This window comes from Sceloporus undulatus, chromosome 3, assembly GCF_019175285.1.
Source record: "Sceloporus undulatus isolate JIND9_A2432 ecotype Alabama chromosome 3, SceUnd_v1.1, whole genome shotgun sequence".
NCBI lineage: Eukaryota > Metazoa > Chordata > Lepidosauria > Squamata > Phrynosomatidae > Sceloporus > Sceloporus undulatus.
The window spans coordinates 72,299,092-72,324,554 of record NC_056524.1 but is presented as its reverse complement, the minus strand read 5'-3'; the positions used below and the strand labels follow the sequence as shown (position 1 = coordinate 72,324,554).

The window sequence follows — 25,463 nt, the reverse complement described above, 5'->3', positions numbered from 1 at the left end:
CATCTAAATCAGCAAGACCTTTCTCCTTCACTCATTCCTAGTGAAAACAGAGCACACACACTTTGCAACATAACCATGGGAAAAGCAATCATGGGAACAGTATCTCTGCAGTGACTTTTCACACATACCCGTGTCTCAAGATAGCCTGAAAATGTGGCATGGCTTCTTTTATCACCCACAATCCTATCAATACTTGAGAAAATGCACTCAAATATGGATCAAAAAGTAGTGTGATGTCACTTTTGGATTGTTGGCACTCTGTCAGCCTGTTGGGCTGCATGGAGGGGAAAATTTGCTCTGTCCTGCTGTGCAGTTGTCCTTTCCTCTCCTATATGACATTGTGTCTTAAACTGTCTGCTGTGAGGGACCAGCAAGTATTTCTTTCCAGTGTGCCAGGCACCAACACCGTATTTGTGCCTATTATTTCCTGGAAACTCACCATAGATGCCTTCAGGTCATTTCCGACTAATTGTGACCCTAAGAAGAACCTACCTTCGAATTTTCTTGGCAATATTTGTTCAGAGGAGGTTTGCCTCTGCCTTCATCTGAAGGAAAGAGAATGTGACTTGCCCAAGGTACTCAGTGGGTCTCCATGGCCAAGCAGAGATTCAAACCCTAGTCTCCAGAGCTGTAATCCAGTGCTCAAACCACTATACTATGCTGGCTCTTCCTTGTCAACTTTATCCTCTGCTTAATATCATGTAAAATTCAGCATTGTTTTTGTGCCTCTAGTTAATTTAGGGATGCTAGTTCATCAGATCAAAGACAGATTATCTCTGTGTTTTGTAGGGAAATGTGGTGAAATGCTTGAAAAAGCTAAATGAGTAATCCAAGATTACAATTTTCTGGCAATTGTTTGTGTATCCTGAGCTCTGCTCATCTGTAGATCAGATTGGACCAATGAGAGCTAAAATTTCAGTGACCTACATAGGAGTTTGGACCACTGTTTTGCTTTTCCTCTGCCTGTCTTCTTTGCTCATGAGGAAAGACAGGAAGCAATGGGAGAGTGATAGCCTAGTATTCTAGGAAATTCTGCAAAACTGATCTTTTCTATGCCTCAGTGAAACACTCAGGGGAAGCAATGGATGAAAAATGGCTAAACTGTTTTTGCACTCTGATTTGCTTCTGAACCTTTGGCATTTATCTGTATAAATCTCCTTCATTACTTCATGGACAATCCTGCATGTTTGGATTTGCAAAGTGGCTGAGATCTTTCACCATGGGCTGCAGTGCAGGACTTTATGGTAACAGAGCTATCTCAATAGCAACAGAATTGCTGAGACAATATGCAACTATGGCCCTATACAGACAGCCAAAATAAAGCTGCTTCGAGTCACTTTGGAGGTATGGTGTTTCAATGATGCATGCGTCCTAAGAGTCTGAAAGCTGCACCAAAGCTGCACTCCAGTCCTTAGGACAGGAGTGTGGCTTTGGTGCAGCTTCTGGACTCTTAGGACACATGTATCATTGAAACACCATACCTCCAAAGTGTCTCGAAGCAGCTTTATTTTGGCTGTCTGTATCAGGTCAATGGGCCTTTTAGACGCCCTCGTCAAGTGCTAGGGTTTGGCTGAGGGCGGAGCGCCCACACACCCTGCAACCCTCGCACATGATGAAGGCTTAACAATGGTGGTGCCCTGTATACATGGGTGCCGCCATTGTTACATAAGTGCTGTGTGGCATCCACGTGGTGCTGCATGGCACTTACGTAATGAGTGCACCAGTGGCGCACTTGTTATGCCGCCACCATGGCTCCAAATGAACCCGCTTTTTGTGGATTCTTTTTCCGCTGGTGAGAAGCCTCATGGTTTCCCTGGCTGAGGTTTCCCTCCAGCGGAAAAACAGGTATCAGCACGCCACCCTTTTTGCGCAGTCTGTACCACGCCTAACTTAGAGAATGGTGACAGTGTACAGTGGGGCCCTGCACAAGATGTTCTGTTGTACAACAGGGTTTCCACTGTATAGGAGGACACACTGTATGAGAAGGACACACACATGGGTGTGTTTGCAAATCGGCTGGCTGAGCGCAGCTGGGAGCCAGGATGTAGCTGGGATGCAGTTGCCCGGTGGAATCGGTGGCATTTTTCATGCAATACACGACTGCATCTTGTAAGAGACTGTATCACGGCAGGGGTTAGTCGCTTCATTTGTGAAAGTGATAAGGTCCCAAGCCACAACAAGATTCCACATCCTAAATTCCCAGCAGTCTGTCAGCCATTGTTTTGTAATAATACTAATGTTACATGGTAATTTACCATGTTAAACTAGCTTTAAAAGCTAGAATGTATTCTTACAGTTATTTTGGCCATAAATATCCAATATTCCCAATAAGAAAACTCAGTGGTACATTTATCACATTTCATGGAAGATGCCTGTCCCTCAAAGGTAAAAGACATCAGATTGTCATAGCATATGGTATTCTTCAACAATAGCATTTTGCATAATTTGGTTTGAGAATTATCATTGCAAGGTAAACATATTTGCAAGTCTGATTGCTAAGGGACATGTCTTTATGGAAATTCTATTTGTGGGAGGGAAATGAATTAATTGTAGGGAGTACACATTCCCCTTAACATTTGACCCTATCATTCCTATTTTTTCTTGTTCCTTTCTCACCTACTTCCCAGGTATTGGACTGGCCCTGGTAGCTGCAGTGAAAGGCTATCGCTGCATCATTGTCATGCCTGAGAAAATGAGCATGGAGAAGGTGAGAGTCCTGTCTAGTTTGACATAATGGGCAACAATATTATATATAGTATACAGCATACAACTCTTTTACTGTGATAACTTCATGCTTTTCTACTTCCTCCCAAGCAAACAAAACTAACCATGGGTGGTTGTACATATGAGTTTGATGAAGGTTACCTGTTGATCTCTCTGTGTGCTAGCCTTCACAGATCTCCTTGTGGGGAAGCCAAGACTATTAGCTAGTCCAAACTAAAATTTACAGTGTCAGTTTTACTAGATGTTTGTTTTATGAGTTAAGATAGTCAGAATTAGAAGCATTCTCTCCAGATCATTTCTACTAATTCAACAGAGAGTTCTGAAAAGAGTTCTGAAATGGTAGCAAACTATATGGAAGAAAACCAAACAACAACTGTCAACTTTGCAGAAGGTGCAACTAATTTATTGCATAGCTTTGTGCTATGATGATGGCATTTTCTACATTAGAGGACATATTAGTTAGGTCAACAAGAAGCAAAGGGATGCTTCAGTTTGGTGGGGGGTTTTCTGATGCAACTTTGCTCAAGCCTTACTCTGTACATTTCATACAGAGTTCCTTCATAAACCACTATTTTCATGCCATGGGCAACAAATCCTCAGGATAAACATGTGAGGATTGCATAATGCAAGATCAGGAGATGGGCACATAGCCAGCCTAGCTTTGCATCTCTATTGTACACACAGAACTACCTCCAAAGCTGAAATATGTGTAAAAGCAAGATGAGGCCTCATAAAGCTTTGAATCAGAGACAGTGATTTATAAGCCTGTGACCTATGAGGACATACATGTGGAGTATCTCCATTTATCTCAGTGGTGGAAGTATTGTGATCATTCCTTTTTGTGCACAAATGTGGCCCTGCTGCTGAATTGAATGAGAGCAGCTCACACAGAATAACTTCATGGTCACACTGGAGGACATTTTACACTCTGGATCTGAGTGGTCATCTTCTATGAGACAGAGTCAGACTATACCATCCTCAACAGTCAGTGCCACCCTGAACATATCTGAACCTATCTGAATTTGGAAGCTCTGTAGGCTCAGATCTGGCTAGTTCTTGGAAGCAACATCATAGGGATAGCAGGAATCTTCTGATTTGGCTAAGAAAGAATCCTTCTTGAAACCCTGGAGAGTTGCTGCCTGTCATAACAGCCTGAACTGAGTTAAATGAACCAAGACAGCTTGCTATATCCCTATACGTTACAGTCAACATGCCATCAGAAGCGGAAAGCACAGTAAGTGTTCCAGAGATGAATTCTGGCAGCGCTTCATGTTTGAATTTAGCCTTGCAAACAAGGCCTTTGTTTTTACTCTTGATAACCAATCACAAAAGGAAGAAAGGTAATTCAGCACTTTAAAAAACCCTGCTTCTATCAATGTGCCTACATTGTTATGGTCTGAATCCTATTAGCTAGTCCTAACTAAAATAGATCCCTTGAATCAATTATTGAATACTAAATTAACACTTCTGTTAATCCCACTGATTATATGGGTCTACTTTAATTTGGACTAGCAATTTGAATGTGGGCGGAATGCTGCAGTCCCATGTACACTATGCAGGGACTCAGCCACCACTGGACATAGTGGAACTTGCTTCTAGATAAATGTCTGACATCCTGCATTGGGAGCTATAGCTGTGGAAACTGTGGGGGCCCTCCTAAATCTTACCTCTGTAGCCTTGCAGCTTCCCTAACACAGCTATTTTCAATATGCTAGAGACTGAAGCAGTGAGTAATATTGGGTCCAGCATTCTTCCAGTTGTGTGTTGCACTGAGACAGGAAGCTGCAGAAAGCCTTGTGGGGTCCTGTCAGGATCCTATTTCAGCTATCAATCTTAGCACACTCTGTGACTGGGAAAGGGCTGGCCATAACTCACGATTATTGGGTATTACTCACCACCTTGCTCTCCAGTGCATTGGAAATGGTTGTTGGAGGGGTGGGAGTGAAGGTTACAAGGTTTCAAAGCTAGGATTTGGGGGGCACTTTTGGTCACTGTGATTGTGCAATTTTCATAACATGAACTGGAATATAATTATGCCAAGGCTCTTGAAGCACCTTTGACACTAAGGGGCTAAACAGACCGGTGTTAAATGCCAACATCAGGGCAGAGTGGGGGTATGGTGTTTTGATGCTGCGTGACTTGACACTGGTGTCACGCCAGGTGCCCAACTGCATGGCAGGGGTGGCAAGGTGCTCTGTTGGTGTAGCATTTAGACACGCTGCACCAAAGGAATGCCAAAGAGCTGCCACCGCGGTAGCAAGGGTGTCTTTGTGCCAGCACTAAAAGGAGCAGCATTTTGTCATTCTTTTTAGCAGAGGCAAAGCACCGGATCGAAGCTGTGGATCTGGCAAGGAAAGAGGCGGTGGGAAGCCACTCCAAAGGGGCAGGCTGTCAAACCCATAAATGAGTGGAAAAAGCTGTATCATAAACTTTCATGGACTTGGTCTACTTCCTCATCATCTGAGGAAGTAGACCAAGTCTATGAAAGCTTATGCTACAACTTGTTCCACTCAGTTTGTCTCAAGGGTGCTACAAAATCCTTTTGTATACTGATATTCCAGATTAACATGGCTGTGTCTCCGAATACTAATCCCATGAATTGGAACAGTTACAACATCAGGTTTACAACATTGTAATTGTTGAGTGGGATCCAATCAAATATGTATAGGATTGCATTGTAAAATAACATAAATTCAGGTATTCAGGAATGTTATGGCAACAGCAGCTATATTCCTTCTGTATTCACCTTAATATTTTATGTGTCTTTATATGACCTGTGAGATTTGGGCTAAAGGTTTGAAATAAAAATCACTAAATATAGCATTATATATTTATCTTGACTGAAAGACTGGGAAGTTGGAAATAGTAGAATTTACAAAGCTAATGTAAAGCATTTCTTCTACCAGGTGGATATCCTTAGAGCTCTTGGGGCTGAGATTGTAAGAACTCCATGTACAAGGTACGATGCCCCAGAATCTAATGTTCGTGTTGCTTGGAAACTGAAAAATGAAATCCCAAACTCACATATTTTGGATCAGGTAAGTGATAGTACTTCTGAAATACCATGAAGGCACTATATCCTATCTGATCTTGGAAGCAGAATCAGCCTCACTTAGTTTTTAGAAAGAGCCTTCAAGGAATACCAGATGCTGTAGGCTATATTCAGAGGAAGCCAGTACCAAAGCTCCTCTGAATAATTCTTGCACAGACACAACAACAAGAACAACCCAAAAACAAAAACATATGATAGGGTTGCCATAAATCAGAGTCCACTTAAAAAGCTGATAGTGCTTATAGACTCCTTGCTTAATTAGATTAGTTGATTTTTCTTTTAGTCATCTGATTTCTTCACATTAACCTGAGACTGGGAGTGCATCTATACTGTAGAAATAATGCAACACCACTTTAACTGCTATGGCTCCATCCTAAAGAATCATTGGATATGTCATTTTTTGAGACACCAGCACTCTTTGGCAAGAAGAGAGGAATGACTCCAAAGAGAAACAGAGCTGGGTATGCTATATAGCCCCTGTTGCACCCTCTAAACTAGCCTGGCATCCCTAAGTGTGATGAAGGATGCTAACAGATTACCACTGTTCAGTTAACATGTAATTGCCACTCCACACACAGATGGTACCTGTGGCTACCATTTTGACAAAAAAAACGCAGCCTTGGTTATATGCTGTCCTTAGTTAATAATACTACAGCCTTACTTTGGAAACAATTAAAGTTTCTGGACTAGTTTCAAAGGCAGTCCCACCAATTACACATTTCAATAATCCAAAGAGAAATTACCAGAAATGAGAACTATGTGCAAACTACTTCCATATGGCACAGCTAGTGTATTATCCAAAGCTGATAAAAGGAGCTCATGTCACAGAGGCCACTTGAGCTTCTACTGCAGGGATGGGCAAAATGCAGTTCTCCAGATGATACTGGAATGGAGCTCCCATCATCCATAGCCAGTGGTGAAGAAGGTTGCCCATAACATCTGCATGGCCACTTACTGACTGGCTAGTCACCCTTACCTTTTTATGGATGTTTTTACAAGTGCCAGCCAAGCTCTGTGGGGATGGGCCTGGTGAACTATCTCATCTCCTTTTGAAGAGGATTAAAATTGTTTTATGCAGCCTTTCTGAACCTGGCACACTCTAGATGTGCTGAAGTACCATCCCTATGCACTGGTTGTTGTTGATGGTATTTGTTGTCCCAAACCTGGAGGACAACAGGTTGGGGAAAGCTATTCCTATTAAACTATCTTCTCTTCAAGATTTGGATGTGACTGAATCTTTTTACCAATAATGTACCTTTTTCTGTTTATCTTTTCTACAATAGTACCGAAATCCAAGCAACCCATTGGCACACTATGACACCACAGCTGAGGAGATTCTGGAGCAATGCGATGGTATAATTAAGACTCTCCATCTCTAAATATAATGTGTGTTATTGCATTCCCTTTAACAGAAGCTAGAGACTTTGATTTTTGCCATCGTACTGCTGAACTGTAGGTATCATAATTTTACTTGTAGAAGCAAGAAACACATGAGGTGCAAACTACAGTCCTGTGTTTATTGTCTTAGATATTAGGACTGCTGTCACATATATGCCTAAAACTGTTTTATTTGCTTAATTACAATTTAGCATTGGACAATATGTTTCTAGTCCTTGTTGTTTGTAATTCTTCCTTTCTCCAGTGGTGACTTAGGCCCTCTCCTCGTCATGTGCTAGGGGTTGGCCGAGGGCGCACTGCCCATACGTGCCTCACCCCTATCTTGTGATGAGGGCGTCAAAATGGCAGCACCCTGTACACATGGGCGCCACCATTTTGACATGATGGATGCCTAGCGTCCGCACATCCTGGCATCATTGTGATGCAAGAAGAACCCACTTTTTGCAGGTTCTTTTTGCTGCGTGAGGTAGCCACACGGTTTGTCTGCTACAGCTCCCTCACACAGCAAAAGAAGGCGTGGATAGATCACCCTTTTTGGGCGGTCTGTATCCCACCTTAGTAATTACTATTAGCATTAAGGAGGTCTGTGAATAAACAAGCTGCTTCTAGCCCTCCCTATATCCATTTTAGAAGTCCCAGGCAAAAATGCTAGGAGACAGCAGTGTTATGATTCACCCAACCTGTGTCCCCTGGCCTTTCCTCTCTGTTGACAGAGCTGCGTGTGCCATGCACTCTTTTTTGCATACTTTACACTGGACTGCTGTTCTCTTGAACAATGGAGAACCTTCTTCCATTGTCATTGCTAAGGTAAAATCCAGATGACAATTCAATTTGCTTCTAACAGAATTAGGATCTTGCCATCTTGTATTTTTTCTCAAGCAGGAAATTGTTTTGAGCTCATTCTGCCCATGCAATATAATAATAATAATAATAATAATAATAATAATAATAATAATACAGAAAGTTCACACTTAATAATAGTAGCAAGTTTGCATCAGTTAGACTATTCTAGTATACATAATTATATGTTGTTTCCATCTAGAGTTTTAGAGAAGCCAAATGGTCTAACTGTAGACTTCTCCCTCCTGTTCTTTAACTGCAGGCAAAGTTGATATGTTTGTGGCTGGAGCTGGCACAGGAGGTACCATCAGTGGTGTTGCCAGAAAGCTGAAGGAGAAATGTCCAGAATGCAAAGTAAGTGACAGGATTCTTGCCCTTGGCTCAAATATTTAGGCTCATGGTAAAAACTTTATATAGCCATGGACCAACAGGGCCTTGGGAACCCATGTTCTTAAAGCACTAGGGAGTTGACATCTGTCTTGAACAAATAGAGTCTACACACATACATTTGATGCACTAGAAATCCCTGAACTCTTCCCCTAATTTCATGAATGGTTGGAATCCTGTTGGATAGTTCCAACTGGAGTAGACCCATTGACACTGTTGGTGAGTCAACACTTAGGTATCTGAGTAAATGGCTCTACTCTGAAGAAAGTGTGCTTAGTACACTCAAATATTGGCCTAAATCCTATTGTTAGTTGTGACTAGAATAGGAATTAGACCAATTAGTGAATGTGTTAGACCAATTAGTGAATGTATTCATCTCATGTTTCTGTCTGCAGCATCCCTGCTCTCACATGATAGGACTGACATGCATATGTAGTCCTAGACACATGAAAGCATTAACTTAGGCAAGAGGAGGAAAACATCTGGCCCATGGACTTAATGTGGTGTGTAAAGTTTCCCCATCTAGTCCAAAGAGGGTTGTGGTCAAGCCCCACCCCTGGGGGTATCCTGAAGGGAATCCCTACCATCTCATCACTGATCAGTGACAAGAACGGTTTCCCTTCCTGGGTTTGTTTCCCCTTGCTTTTCCCCACTCAGAAAAAGAGCAAAACTAGACATTTGAAATGACACCTACAAGTGCTAGTGAGAATGCTTTGTTCTTCCACCTTCTTCCCTATACGCGTGAGGTAGCCACACGGTTTGTGTGGGCATATTTTGCAACAAAGGTGAAATGTGCTTGTTTTTATCCTGTTATAATCTGTTAGTCTTCCCAGATGGAAAACTCCTGGCATGGACCATGTTTCTTTATGGTCTCTTATGGGCTTCACTTACTTTGGTCCAAAATAAACCTGAGGAATATGTGGCATCTCCATCCCCACCCCACCCCCACCCCAACCATTTCTGGGTCATTGGAGAGCAAAGGGATCAGTAGCAATGCATCCAGTTACTTTTCTTTGGCTAGACACACAGTGGCAAGCACCTGCAGGGACTCTGTGCAGCATGGCCAGCTAAAGCAAAATAGCTGGAAGCATCACTGCTGATCCCTTTGCTCTCTGACAACCCAGAAATAGCCATGGTTTACAAGGTGGACTATGGGAGGGCTTTTGGACATTGTGGGGTTGGAACATAATTCCAGTGTAAGCAATAGTGTAAGTTCAGTTTACACTGTAACTTGCCAACAGGATTTTCTGGACAAAAATGAATTTTGCATCATTTGTAAATTGTGTACACAAAATTGTGTTAATTTTTGTTTAAGATAGATTGATCAGAAGTTCAAAACTTTCTAACCAGTTCCTCTTCTTCCACAGATTGTTGGAGTAGATCCTGATGGCTCAATTGTTGCTTTGCCCAGCTCCCTGAACACAGTGGCAGCAGAAGATACAACAATGGAAGTGGAAGGAATTGGACATGATTTTATCCCAACGGTACTTGATCGATCTGTAAGTAGCAGCGCAACCAATGTCAGGAGACTCAGGAATGAAATGTGGTTTCTTCATAAGAGCAATCACCTTCAGAGTCCCCATATGATTCATTTGAAACAAGAGTAGTTGATTCTTGACACACACTGTCATCCAGCAAATGTACATATGTGTAGTGATCTGTAAAACCATGGTTGTGATCCTGTATCATGATCTGTTATGCATAACTTTATGCTAGTGGAGCTATACCACTAATACAGTATGCAGCAGTATTACAGGATTGCAACAATGCACAACCAGTTTCTATGCAAGATGTCCTGCTATGCAACGGGGGTTCCCACCACATAATGGGGCATTGCACAATATGCCCCATTGCTCAATGCAGGTTCTCACTACACAATGGGGAACCACACAAAGCACAGGACACTCATGGCTTTCCACTGCCCTCAGTTCTGGGTTATCAGTGCCTCATGGCTCTGATGGGGGAACATTGTCCCCCTTGTGCTGTCAATGCTAGAGAAGTCTTTCCTACAAAGTGCCATACTTTTGTGCATTATGACCATTGTACAATGCCCACACTGCTCATTCTGCTTATTCAGTGCTCCCAATGGCATAGCTGCAACAATAAGCCCCTCCTGGGAATATGAATGTTGTGCGACCCTTGTAATGCTAAACTATTTACAACATTGTAAATTCTCAACAGGATGACAGTTCCTATACTGTATCTCATCAGCTGGTGAAATTTAGAAAATATTATCATAGAAAAGACTCAGAGGTTGGCTGTAGCAACTCATTTAAGCATGGCTTTTTAAAACTAAATTTATTGGAGAAAGAATGCCTGAAATTGATCATACTGGCAATATGTCAGCATCTCCGCAACCATACTCTGTGTCAAACAATCTTTTTTTAAAAAAAAACAGTCCACTTCTACCATGTTTGTTGTTATTTTGTGTCTTAGGTAAATTCCAACTTACAGCAACCTGATCATAGGGTTTTCTTTGCAATATGTCTTCAGTAGAGGGGAGGTTTGCCTTCCTCTGAGGCTGTGACAATGTGACTTGCCCAGGGTCACACAGCAGGTTTCTGGGACTGAGCAGAAATTTGAACTCTGGTCTCCCAGACTCTTATTCCCACATTCAGACCACTATACTACAATAATGGCTTTATATTAAATTGGAAGTAAATTTCACTTGATAACAATAGATATTGCTCCTGAGAACATGCACATAGGATTGCAACCTATTGGCCTGAGAGACTGCGCAGTGTATGCATATATTTCTTTTGTCTTTCTGGCGTGAAGGTTTTTGCAGGTTTTTGAAACATCACAAAGATATGCAAATCCTCTTTACCAAATAGATGAGAGTTTATTGATTGGTTGATTTAATTTATATCAAGATAAATAAACAATACATTTGAAAAGAACAAAAACCAAATTACTGAATTATTTTCAAACAGCGTTTTTTACTTTGAAGCTTTTGTTAACCCTCTGAAGACTCCAACATCAGTTTCCAATCCTACATGCAGCAGATAGATCAGACCTGAAAAACTCCATCTACCCTCTGTCTTTTACCTCCTTTGTAGGTGATCGATCAGTGGTGCAAGAGCAACGACACGGAATCCTTTCTCATGGCCCGTAGACTGATTAGAGATGAAGGTTTGCTTTGCGGTAAGCATCACTGAAAAGTATTGTGCCTATCAACAAAGACATGTTACATTTAATCATGCCCTTTACCATATGACAAGTATCCTTGGTTTGGATCCTGATGAAGCAAGGAACCAGTCCTTGCTTTAATGTTACCATGGAACCACTGACCATATTAGCTAGTGATTCTGGTAGTTAATGGCTGAGATTGTATATCAGATTCTACATGGGACAAGGTTTCACCTTTGTACCCGTGTCTTATATATGCTGTTCTACTGCTGCTTTATAGGGGCTAGCTAGACTATACAGTTAAAGTATTTCTAATTCCAGTCAAATAGAATGTGATCTGGCCAGACACAATTCACAAGAGTTTGAGCTTTTTGTGAGGTGTGTGTGTGTGGGGGGGCTTCTTAAACACTTCAGAAAAAAAGCCTTCATGGTGTTTTTTTTATCAGAGTATCTGGGGAAATCCTCAGAAATGTGCATTGTCCCGTAGATGGTCGTGATGGCTGTGCGTTTTTGCCAGAGGGAGGGTGAATAGATGTGGATGTGTGAATATGTGAATGTGAATAAATATGAATGTGTGAATGAGATATGAATTAAAATGTGCACATTTGCACAGGAAAGTGAAAACAATTGTCAACGTGAATGTGTGAAAATCTGCAATAATTTGCATAATACACCTACATGTAGACTAACCCTAAATGACCTTTTCACTACATATTGAGTAATGTATTTGTTCTCTTCTTCATTTGGTAGGAGGCAGTGCAGGCAGTGCAATGTCTGTGGCAGTGAAAGCTGCCAAGGAGCTAAAAGAGGGCCAACGCTGTGTTGTCCTCTTACCTGACTCTGTGAGGAATTACATGTAAGACAGTATTTATTTCTTCTTTTCATCTGTGGACACCCTAAGTTCAAACATTCAAAGTATAAAGATAATAAAAGTCCTATGAGAGGAGAAGCATATGTCCTTTTTATTTCATCCTCATGTTAATCACCAAACCTCTTTAGACTCTGGATTTCTGCTGATACCACTGAAGGTTCAGCTAGCAAATGGCTCATTCAGAAAGATTGGTAATAAGATGCCACTGTGACCACATGGAGGTTCTGTTTTCAAACATATTTTGACTTCTAGTTGCCTAAAATTCTTGCTTACTTATGTGGCACAAACAAGTGTATCACCTTATTCAACAATGCCACAACTGATTTCCATCATGAAAGCTGTGTAATATGCCTTCACCCTGCTATCTTTTCTATTTGTAATTAAATTTAAAGATCGTTAATATCTTGTGGGCTACAAAATTGCAGTTCAACCAAACAAGTGCTACTTTGATGGATGCTAAGGGAAAATATATCGTGTATTTGTCTTTGTTCCTTATCTTTAGGTCTAAGTTTCTAAATGACAAATGGATGACCAAGAATGGATTTCTAAAAGAAGATGTTCAAGAACATCATCCTTGGTATGATCCAGAGGGTTAAATCTGTCTTTAAGAATGCATATTACCAACGTCTAACCCATTTCCCCTTCTGCAATGGAATTTTCTTAGAGATATGTGCTTTGGCAATCAGACTTGCCAATTAGGCCTTTGTTTGCCTTCTAATCACTTTCTAATAAATGTAAAGGGCAAAGGTGAGGAAAATCACATGCTATCACAAACAGATCTTTTTTCACCACTTGACAGAGAACATGTTTTTAATGTGAGAAGCATTTCAACATCTATGCTTTCTACAGTACAGAAAAGCAAGTAGAGTAGTGGGGCACTATAAAGCCTGTGGGGCATTGCAAAAGCAAGTGCTTATCACTCTTGTTTTTCAAAATCTGAATAACTTTTGCTTGATTAAATCCAGAGATGCACTTAGGAGGAGTACATCCAGACTGGCCAAAGGTTTATACTGTTTCTTGCAGATGTTTGAGATCTATGGCATCCAGTCCATATCAAATTTTGTGATCTGTCACTGGTGTTCTTGCAAGTCTTGCCATCATTCAGTGTATAGGATATGTGTATTTTGCACTGAGTCAGGGACGTAGCCAGGGAGGGGGTCTGTGGGGTCCGAACCCCCCCCTTCCGTTAGATTCAATGAATGGTGCATACCACTGCACCGCCACACTCAAGCTCCATTATAATGGTGGCACTTAGTCTGGACACCCCCCTTCCCAAAATCCTGGCTACGTCCCTGATTGAGGGAATAGTTGCACAGATGCATATCTTTGTTCCAAAATAACTTTCTTGTAAAGGTACTCAGGCTTGAAAGAGTAACATAAGACTCAGCCCTGCATGGCTTGTAGAACTGAGAACAAATTCTGTAGGTCCTTTTCATATTATATTACGCTGAAGACATATTGCATTCCTCCTCCTCCTCCCCTTTTTTAATTTATTTTTTGCTTTGTGCATGTAGATTCTATACTCTAATCCTTACACAGAAAGTCTCCAAGATTTTCATCAGAGTCCTTCTCAACATGGTAAGAGGAAGTGACATTTCCAGCTGCCATTTTGGGAAGGACTTGGATAAAGATAGCGGTATATACAATCACCGATGGTGAGTGCAGCCCATGCGGAAGAGGTCAAAGAAGAGAAATTGGCTCCTGGACTCCTTACATATGCTCATCCCAGTGCAGAACCACTTTTCAAATAAGATGTAAACCAGCTTCAGATTGGCATAAAGTTAACAACATGTGATGTCTTTTGTTGCTTGACAGGTGGTGGAATATGAAGGTTCAGAAACTGAATCTTGCAGCCCCTCTCACTCTTCTCCCAGATGTGAACTGTCAAAAAGCAATTGAAATTCTCCGTGAGAAGTCATATGACCAGGCACCAGTTGTCGCTGAATCGGGGTAACTCTCTTATTAGCTGAAGACTTGTTTCAGCAAACAGTAGCCTTCCAGAGAATTCCACGGCCCCTGTGATCTAAAGAGAGAGTGAAGAACAGCTGTGATTTGCATCATGACAGAGAAAAATAAAATTGAGAAGTATTGTAACCAGCACAATAGGAGGAACTGGGAGGGGATGTGTCCTTCAGTACATTGAGCAGAAGGTATAGGTCCAGTCCTCTTGATTCAGGGAGGGCCACTGAAGCTTCAGCTTGGCCACTGAAAACTGCCCATCCAGGAATGTCAGCCTGCTGCATCTGACTGATAGGAAAATAGACCTCCTCTACTTGCAGGAGCTGCTGCTCTTGTGTCAGGAATGGGGGATTTTTTACCATCCCTACATATTCTCTACACTATTGAATATGTAGGAATCATGAATATGAATCTGTTATGAATTTGTAACTATGATTATGAATTCCAGCCATTGTTTACTGTGGCCCTGAAAGACATAAGTTGAACAGGTGCTGATTCTCTCAAGGTGAACATAAATAATAGGAAAAACTTAACCTGATAAATTCATACGATTAAAACGATATGAATAGGTCTAATTTAAAAGATGCCAACTACATCTATGTGAGCTACTATTATACTAATTCTGCAGAAAGTGAGTTCTCCAACCCATCATCATATTCAGTGTGTTCCAAATCTTGTCTCTGGGGTGTGAAAATTCAAATGCATGTATTTCTTTTCTTTCTTTTTTCCTGACTTGAGAAGTGACACTGGAAAAAAATGTTGTGTTCTTTCCTGAAGGCTCATCTTGGGAATGGTAACACTCAGCAACATACTCTCCTCAATCCTAGCAGGAAATGCCCAGTTCTCGGACCCAGTTATGAAAGTCATTTACCAACAGTTTTCAAAGGTATTTATCTTTAAAATTAAAGAGAAATCTGCAAGTCATATCTGGAATCTGTAGTGGCAAATGTAGGCATATGTTAACCCTATCCCTGCATATATTTATTTTTTATTGCTGTGGAGGCATTACAGAACTTCCTCCCTTTGCAGTGACCAAAGTCCTCAGTTGGATTATAAAGCCGTTAAAGACCTCCACTCACAGCTTTTCATTCCTGGAGAGGCATGGAGTGGGATCACAAAAGCATCTGGCTGTGTCTCTGCAATCATGCATATAGTGATTACATCGTCTGCTGAGAGCTCCAAAGAACCCCAACAGATGCAGTGGAAAATGCAATCACTTGGCATCTGGCTACAGAGATATAGGCAGACACTTCTGGGATCCCAGCTCCTGCTTTCCCCAGTCACAAATAGCTGCGGGTGGGGATCTACAGTAGGTCCACAAATAGTAAGTGGCTCATTGTAACACAGTTCCACATGTGGAACTACTATGCTATGCTGAACCATGAAGAATTGTAGCCATTATGTGTTTAGTGGATCCATTGAGTATAATACAAAGAACTTAAATGCAAGGGGACAGAAAATGGTATATGAAAAGAAGAAAGGAATGCCTTGAATGACTCACTTTATGTTTGGAACCTCTCTGCAGATTAGCCTGGATGACACGCTTGGCAAACTTTCAAGAATCTTGGAAAATGATCACTTTGCTATTGTTGTCCATGAAGTGGAGCAATGTAAGTAATTTAATCAATTTTTTTAAAAGGATAGGATAAGGATCTTTTAAGGTCAATAGGTTTAAAACAGCTTTAACTTACTTGATGCATTCCTAGGCATGCAATAGTTCCCTTCATTGTGTGTATCACATGAAGAGATTCTCTATAGAATGGGACTATGTGGCTACCATAGTGGCCCTTGGAGTCACATGGTGCCACTGGTCTCATCAACAAAATTCCCACATTAGGTGTAGAATCTGTTGTAAAGAAAAGCCTATGTACTTCCACCTCCATCTGCATAAGTCTTTCATACATTCTAACATCCCTACTGTGCAAAGGTGGATTAGGAGGCGTGGCATATGGCCCAGACGTCCAATTGTATTATCTTACTTACTCCTGCTGCCATCATCCATCTCTGACTATTACTGGTACATACTTGTAGGGCTGTCAGAGACCCCTCAAAGCAAGACAATATTTGGGTGCTTCAAAGAGCTGAATGCCTCAATCTAAGACAGTTTTCCTCCCAACCTGCTGCCTACCAGATGTTTTGAGCTTTGTTATTGTTGTTATCTGCCCTCGAGTTGACCTAGAATTATGGACCCTGTAGCTGAGACATCTCCAACACTCCCTATCATCCACTGCTCTGCTAAGGTCTCCTTGATTGAGTCTATCCTTCTGGTGTACAGTCTTCCTCTCTTTCTGCTGCCTTCTACCTTTCCTAGCATTATTGTCTTTTCCAATTATCCATGCCTTTGCATTATGGACCAAAGTATGAGAGCCTCAATTTAATCACCTTGGCTTCCAGGGAGAAGTCAGGCTTGATCTGTTAAAGGACACACACACACTTTTTTTTAGCTGTCCACAGCATTCTCAGCCCTCTTCTCCAGCACCACATCTCACATGAGTTGATTTACTTTTTATCTGCTTTATACACTGTCCAGCTCTCACATCTGTGCATCGTAATGGGGTATACATTGGCTTGGACAATTCTAACTTACTTGTATATCTCAGCTCTTTAGGATCTTGTCTAGTTCTTTCATCACTTCCCTTCCAATTCCAGTCTTCTTTTAATTTCTTGACTGCAGTCTCCATTCTGATCAATGTTTGATTCAAGGTATGGGAAATCTTTAACTATTTTGATTTTCTCATTGTCTAGGTTGAATTTATGTAATAACAATAATAATAATACAGTAGAGTCTCGATTATCCAACCTTCGATTATCCAACATTCCAGATTATTCAACGTCGCTGCTCAGTGATTTCTTTACATTTTCAGAGGACTGAACTGTTTATACAGTATATATTGTACATCACAATGTTGATCAGTGATTTTTTTACATTTTTAGAGGACTGTTTATACATTACAATGTTATTCCTATAATGTTACTGCAACATTACTTTTACTGTTACTGCAATAAAATTTCAATACGTTTGCAATTCATAGTGATTTCAAGGCTTTTCTTGGACCCTCCGGATTATCCAACATTTTCGGCTATCCAACTATCGGCCCGCCCATTTATGTCGGATAATCAAGACTCTACTGTAATAATAATAATAATAATAATAATAATAATAATACTTATTTATTTATATCCCACTCTTCAGCCAAGGCTATCAATGAATTTATGTAGATCTGTAGTCATTATTTTTGTTTTCTTTATGTCCAGCAACAATTCTGCCTTTACCCTTTCTTCTCTGACCTTCCTTAGTTCCAAATCTGGTCTTCAATTTATTCAATGTCTTTTGTTGCTATTATGGTGTTGTCCGCATAGGTTGTTGATGTTCCTTCCTCCTATTTTCACTCCTCCTTTTCTGATTCTAATTCTGCTTTTCTTATGATATTTTCAGCATATAAGTTAAATAAATAGGATGATAGAATGCAGCCTTGCCTGACACCTTTTCCTACTGGGAACCACTCTCTGAATTCTGTACTGACAGTGGCCTCTTGTCCTTGGTACAGATTCCTCATCAGGACTATCAAATGTAGTGGGACTTGCATATTGTTGAAGTATGTTCCGTAGCTTTTCATGATCTATCAAATGCTTTGCTGTAGTCTAAGAAACACATGCTGATTCTTTTAAAAAAATGCTTTGGTGCGCTCCATTAGCCGTCTTATGTTTATAATGTGGTCCCTAGTGCTTCTAGACCCATTTCAAACCGGCTTTCGGGCGGGCTACAGGGTTGAGACTGCTATGGTCGCCTTGGTCAATGATCTCCGTCTGGGCATGGACAGGGGTAGCGTGTCCCTGTTAGTGCTCTTGGACATCTCAGCGGCTTTCGATATCATAGACCATGGTATCCTTCTGGAGCGCCTGGCAAAGGTGGGAATCGGGGGGCACTGTGCTCCAGTGGTTCCGATCCTACCTCTCTGGGAGGTTCCAGATGGTGCAGCTGGGAGACGTGTGCTCCAATAAGAGGGCCCTTACATCTGGGGTCCCTCAAGGAGCCATTCTGTCTCCCATGCTTTTCAACATTTACATGAAACCGCTGGGAGAGATCATCCGGAGTCATGGGGCGCGGGGTTATCAGTACGCTGATGACACCCAAATAGTCTTCTCTATGTCTCCGACTGATGCAGTGACCGAGGATGGTATCTCTCCTCTTGTGGCCTGTCTGGAGTCGGTAATGGGCTGGATGAGGGAAAACCGACTCAGTCTGAATCCAGAGAAAACGGAGGTGCTTGTGATAGGTTCTCCTGGCCTGGGGATGGCGGTGGTTCCACCTGTCCTGAACGGGATCACGCTTCCTGTGAAGAACTCTGTACGCAGTCTGGGGGTGCTCCTTGACTCGTCGCTCCACCTCACATCTCAGGTGGATGCGACGGTCAGGAGCACCTGTTATCAGCTTCAGCTGATACGCCAGCTGCGTCCCTACCTGGGCCAGAGGGACCTTGAAACTGAAGTACATGCTCTGGTAACCTCTCGTTTGGATTTCTGCAATGCGCTCTACATGGGGCAACCCTTGTACCATACCCGGAAGCTACAATTTGTACAGAATATGGCAGCCCGACTGGTTACTGGCACGTCCAGAGCCAGTCATATAACACCAGTGCTTAAAGATTTGCACTGGCTGCCTATTCGCTTCCGGGCGCAATACAAGGTGTTGGTTATTACCTATAAAGCCCTAAATGGCTTGGGCCCAGGATACCTTGAGGACCGCCTCTCCCCATACAATTCGTCCCGCACACTCAGAACATCTGGGCAGCAGTTGTTAAGGGTTCCAGGGGCTAGATTAGTCTCTACTTCTAAGAGGACCTTTACCATCTCGGCCCCTAACCTCTGGAACTCCCTGCCCATTGAGCTCCGCTCAGCCACCTCCCTGGCCCAGTTCAAAAAGGGGCTGAAGACCTTTTTATTCAAACAGGCATTCCCTGATGTGAGCCCCGAATAACCTCTCCCTCTTCTCTACGTCAGCAGTGGCAAGCTGGCTGGAGTGTTTTACTGGATTTTAGTTTGATTGTATATTTTATGTATATGTATTGTATTTGATGTATTGTATTTTATGGAATGCTGTGCACCGCCCAGATTCTATAGAAGGGCGGTATATAAATAAAATTTTTATTTTTATTATTTATTCTTCCTTTTCTGAATCCTGTTTGTACCTCTGGAATTTCTCTTTCCATGTATGGTTGGAGTCTATGCTGCAGAAGTTGAGAATTATTTTCCTTGCATGTGAGATTAATGCTATGCTCCTATAGTTGCTGTAGTCTTTTGTGATACCTTTCTTGTGGATTGGTGTTGAACAATTTCCAGTCTGTTGGCCACCTCTTTGTTTTCCATATTTGTTGGCATATTTTAATTAGCACTAGAGTTGCATCTGTCCATGGGCATTGTAACAGTTCAATTCAGATATCATCTGTTCCTGATGATTTATTTTGCCCAATTTCCTTTAATGCAGACTCCACTTAACTTCTTAGAATTTGGGGTTCATCTTCATATGGTTCTTCATTCCAAATGTCATTCATTTCCTCATCTCTTTTGTATAACTCCTCTGTGTATTGCCTCCAGCATATTTTTATTTCTTCTTGTTCCTGTATTCTCTTTTTCCCCATATAGCACCCCTACCCTTGGTTTGAACTAGGCTTTAATATACCAGTTTTTTGGTAGAGGTCTCTCATCCTCCCAGTCATTAAGTAGCTGAAATCTTGATCAAAGTGTGTGAATATAATCCCATTTCATGCTCCATGCTTCTCTCTATGCTTCATGTTCCATGCTTCTCTCTCAAAAATCCAAGGCAGTTGTTGCCCTAAAGCACTGCTACAGCTGTTTACAGGCCAGTGGGAGGTAGCCAGATGTATCCAGCTGCAGTTCTGCAGCTGGGGAGACTCATGAACAACCTTAGTTCTCCATCCCTGGTTCCAGAAGTGCAGCTGGGCATTGCTTGGTCACTTGCAGCCAACTAGCAAATGGCGGTGGCAGTGCCCCCAGGCTTGACACTTGCCTTGGGAGCACTTGGATGTTGCATGAAGAGTTACTTAATAGCTCCTTGTGCAACATCTAAAAACTGACACATACACATGTAATCCTGAGATGCACTAGCAGGATTCTAGCCAATGTTAGAAATTCTCATTTGAGAACATATGTAACTGTCCTAAATTTCTGTGTGCTTCCAGACAATGCAGATGGCACCTCCTTCATGAAACAGATGGTATTCAGTGTGGCTACAGCTGTTGACCTCCTCAGCTTTGTCACTCCAAAGGACAAGAGCCATGAGATAAAAGGTGCAACATCCAAATCAGCTTCTTTTGAAAGAACTTTCTCTGCAGCAGAATTAGAAAGAAAATAACTCTTTTTTAAAGTATAACCTTCTGGCATTGTTTGCCAATACGGCTAGGTGTACCTGTTTTAATTTGTCTAACAGTTCTTGGACATAATGTGTTCAATGTCATCCTAATGCTACCAAAGGGAATAATCTGGGATCAGGATGATCTGAGAAGAGCTTTTAAAATTGAAATAAGCAACTATTATGATAACCTGTAAAAAATGAGATTCTTGGAAGAAAACAGATTCTTGGAAGTCCTATGAGGTTTTGCAGAATCGATTTCTATGTGATGTTTTGTTTGCATTAATGGTGTCTGATAAATGTATGTCAAAATCTGCTGGCAGAGGAATAAATACTACATATGCAATAGCTTTTTTGAAATAAATGTAGAGTCCCTATTTTTGAGGGAGTTTTTCACACTCAAGTCCCAGTGAAATTATGACAGCCATTTTTGCCAGTGCTCTCAGTGAGACTTAAGTCTAGTTAACCTCAATATATAGGGGCTATGATATCCTTAATTTAATCTGTCCACTTATAATGTGCTTTTCCTCTTTTCCTGTTGCCTCCCACGTATACTGAGCATTATTCTCTTTTCCAGTGAGCCATGCTATCCTATATGGCCAAAATAAGATAGCCTCAGTTTGGTCTTTATGGCTCCTCATGAGAGTATAAACTTGAGTTGCATATATAAAAAGAAGGGTCAAAGTTCTCCTTGTAGTCCACATGCAGCCCCTCCCCAATCTATTTTTGCAGAATTAATCTGTTGAATTTTTATTTTTAAAATCTTGGTAACAGAAGTTCATCACTGAAATTTGAGGACAAACAGCTACAACCACTTTTTGTTGCTGCTGTGTGCCTTCAAGTTGTTTCCAACTTATGCTGACCCTAAGGCAACCCTATCATGGGTTTTCTTGGCAAGAGTTGTTCAGAGGAGGTTGGCCATTGCCTTCCCCTGAGGCTGAGAGGATGCGACTTGCACAAGGTCACTCAGTGGATTTCACAGCCAAGCTGGGAATTGAATCTTGTCTCCAGAGTCATCATCCAATGCTCCAACCACTATGTCATGCATGGCTTTCTATCAATGGGGAAAAGAACTAAATTCACACTATGACAGTTATATATTAAAATCAGTTTAAGTACATTTTTGTGTGTTATGTACCTTTAAGTCAATCAAATATGTATAAGGAGATTGTATTAATGAGTATGGTAATTTTAATGAATGTAATAATATTGAATGAATTCATTTTAGCTCAATTTTAATAATGTATGTATACATATGGTGACACTATCCCATACTTTTTAAATGTATTTCAGCTTTTAGAAAAGTATTTCAGATTAAAATAAATCCAATCCAAAAAACAAAACAAATTAAAAAAAATCTAAAACCAGGAGAAAAAATGCAGCCCTCAAGCACTTGGCTAATGTGAAAGTTGCTCCTGGTCCCAGGGCAATTTGTTACCTGGCCTTGAAGTCATTTTCAACACTATCCCATGTTTTTTTCTTAGCAAGATTTGTTCATAGGGGGATTGTCTTTGCCTTCTTCGAGGCTGAGAGTGGGGAGTTTATCAGACAAGGGAAATTGGAAGTATAATCCTATGGCAATCTGAACACAATCATGGGGTTTAATGTTATTGTGTGATAGCCTACTACACGCAAATTCAGGCAATGGGAAGTCAGTCTGAGCGCAATCATGGGGTTTCACGTTATTGCGTGATAGACTACCACACGCAAACTCGGGCAATGGCATGCTATTTTCAGGCAATGGGAAGCCAGTTCAAACGCAATTCACAATCACGTACATTTGCTGAAATAGCAAATTCATGTGAATGTGTTCTGGCTCCACTATGTTTTCATTCAAAATTAAGAGAAATTCCTAAAGTCCTATGTGACGTGCCCAAGGTCCCCCATTGGGTTTCCATGCCTTGTTACCCATGCTGCTCCATATAAATTTTGGTATAAATGATAACCCTTAATGACCCCTATATGAACTCTAATAGCCTGTCCACCATTGCCAGCAAGGCATGAGGACATGTACACACACCCCTGAGGGGCACCCACATCATCATATCTGGGGAAGTCGCATAAGAGGATTATCATAGGACCAGGAAGAGCAAATGTTTGCCTTCCCTGAGGCTGTTGCCCCCTCCTTGAGTCTGTTGTCCCAGCAGCTTAAGACCACTAAGACAATCAGACAGGGACATCCAGATGAAAAGAAAGTAATTAAACACCTTTGTTCTCACCATCAAGCACCTTTGCCAGAAGCAAGATTTTGCCTATAAATACTCCCAGATTTGCCTGTTCAGAGAGCCAGTCTGGACTTCAGGGGGAAGCTCTGTCCCTTTGAATCCTGACCTGGCTCCTGACTCCTGGCCAGTCATTCCATGGCTGAGCCTCCTGCCATCTTCATCATTTTCCATTTGGATTCCTGGAGGGAGTCTACATTCTGGTATGTATCACCCCAGTGATGCCTAAAATCCTATTCCATGCTAACTCCTGCTTTTCCTGAGCCTTGAATGCATGTGTGTGTGTATGTGCAGCGAATGTGTTTCCCCTATTTCAATAAATTAGACATCTAGTTATTAAAGTCTGTCTCAGCTCTATTTATTGAAATCCCCTGGTCTACTCCATATACACAACGGGAGACGATTCTGCAAGGGCCGTCATAGCAGGCCCCCCTCTTGCAATATTTGAGCTAAACAACATTAATAACATTCCCCTGAACGGACCCTTGGCTACAGCCTGAGTTGGCATTCAAGCCCTGGTCTCAAGTCAAAATCCAGCATTCAAACCATTATGCCACACTGGCTCTCCTCCTAGAACAATATCCCACCCTTCCTAATATATATTCTGTATAATATGCAGTTTGTTTGTTTTTGAGTCTCTGAATAAATGGCAGATACATGTTCTTACATTTTTGAGAGTGACATGATGAAGGCACCATGCTGATTTTCCTGTTGAGGTCAAAAAGCATCTGAAGTGAGGATCTCCCTTGGATCTAGACTGTAGACAGCAGGGTGAAAAGAGTCTTGCCCAGACAGGGTGACCAGCTATCATAACCGCAAAGGAGGACAAGGCATTGCAAAATGTAGGACATTACAAAATAAAAGCCAAAAACACTAATATAAATATAAATTTATTTCATATGGTTTATTTACTGCTACATTACATGTAATGTATTTTATTATGTATTCAACTGTATTTTTATGATGAACTTATCTTCATTCAAATGCCTTGTTGACTTGCAGTATCTTTAGAGAACCCTGAACAACACAAAGGCTTAAAACTGTAGCCTTGACTGAATCTACATTTAAATTATTCATTTGTCCATTATGCTGAAATTAAGGGGGGAAACCTCTCAACATTTGCATTGTGTCCTCAAGTAGCCTATTGCCTAACACGCTTGCTGTCCTTTTCCCCTCCAAGAAACAAGCTCCCCCTGAGCCCTGGGGGCTTATCTGTTTATCTACGTCTTGTCTTGCCTACCAGTGGTCCTAGGAAAATAATTTAAGAAGGGTCCATCCTATTCCCCTACTTGTAGCAAGGACAGGCTGCCAAGTAGATTAATTTCTTGAAGGAGAATGACAAACATGGTGTTATTCAAAGGGCCTCTTAGTCCTGCTCAAAGTGGAAGACATTTTGGAATTACTCCTGGACAAAAGATTGAAATGTAGGACATGCCCTAAAAAAGGAAGACACCTGGTCACCCTGCCAGTGCAGCCCTAAATGTTTCCTATAAGATGTCCTACTTTCTGTTTATCAGTCCTAGCTTTCTTTGGAATTAAGGAACTTCTTTAGCCTGTGGCTCAAGCTGGCTGTGAATTATTTAGTCTATCCCCCCCTTTTTGCTTTGATATATACTTTTCTCAATTAATGGCTGGTTCTATGTTGTGAGTATGTTTAAGATGCCTTGAACAGCTGTGCCACATGTGCAAACTAGCACTGAAGCCTCCTGTGCTGGAAGAGATGAAATCCAGTGATCCACCACTGGATGTCATTGCATATGAATAAAAAATAATTGACCCATACACCCTTAGATACCACTTGCCAAGACTCCATCAACATGTATATGTGACCCATTCATTTTGATTTTATGTGAGTTATTGCAGAGTAAATAAAAGTTAACTATCTTCCCTTTATGTCAATGTTGACATAAGAAATAACACAAGATTGTTCATTGTGAAATTTTGATAATGTATTTCTATTTGGCTTTTAAAAATTATTGTTTTTTCCAAGCTCTTCGTTTCATATGGTTGCCTTCTTAGATTTTTTAATTAAAATAAAATATTGTTCTGTATTTATCAATTCCACCCTTGGAATTCACTGTTCCTTGATTCTGCCAGAGATTTAGGTATTAACAAAGCAAGACTTTTACAAGTGGTGTTTGTACAATATATAAACACACCAGACTGTGTTGTTAGCAGGGACTCTGTCAGATGATATAATTATAAGATGGAGTGGACAGTATGTGGCCTTCGAGATGCTCTTGGAATGCAACTCCCAGCATCTTTCACCATTGACAGCTACAATTAGCAGCCAGAATTGCAATGTGACATTTGGAAAGGTGCACGATTCTTACTCTTGTTATAACACATCAGATATGACAGAGACATAAAAAAACTGAATGGTTCCCAATTGACAAAGGGGTCAAGCAAGGCTGCATTCTTTCACCCTATCTTTTCAACTTGTATGCAGAATACTGTATATTATAAGAAAAGCAGACTTAAGCACAGAAGCAGGAGGAGTGAAAACAAGAG

The 25,463-nt window shown here is 41.2% G+C and overlaps 1 protein-coding gene across 1 annotated transcript in view; it reads left to right on the top strand.

Annotated features, from left to right (window-relative positions):
* The window catches only part of LOC121926053 (cystathionine beta-synthase-like), a 30,883-nt gene extending 9,692 nt beyond the window's left edge, over positions 1 to 21,191 (top strand). The window contains exons 4-15 of the mRNA XM_042458638.1: positions 2,628 to 2,707; positions 5,631 to 5,762; positions 7,060 to 7,129; positions 8,277 to 8,368; positions 9,769 to 9,900; positions 11,461 to 11,545; positions 12,281 to 12,386; positions 12,904 to 12,978; positions 14,217 to 14,351; positions 15,138 to 15,246; positions 15,886 to 15,970; positions 20,561 to 21,191. Coding sequence (XP_042314572.1) covers positions 2,628 to 2,707; positions 5,631 to 5,762; positions 7,060 to 7,129; positions 8,277 to 8,368; positions 9,769 to 9,900; positions 11,461 to 11,545; positions 12,281 to 12,386; positions 12,904 to 12,978; positions 14,217 to 14,351; positions 15,138 to 15,246; positions 15,886 to 15,970; positions 20,561 to 20,733 — 1,274 coding nt within the window. The 3' untranslated portion in view covers positions 20,734 to 21,191. The remainder of the gene's footprint in view (positions 1 to 2,627; positions 2,708 to 5,630; positions 5,763 to 7,059; positions 7,130 to 8,276; positions 8,369 to 9,768; positions 9,901 to 11,460; positions 11,546 to 12,280; positions 12,387 to 12,903; positions 12,979 to 14,216; positions 14,352 to 15,137; positions 15,247 to 15,885; positions 15,971 to 20,560) is intronic.
* Positions 21,192 to 25,463: the final 4,272 nt, after the last annotated feature.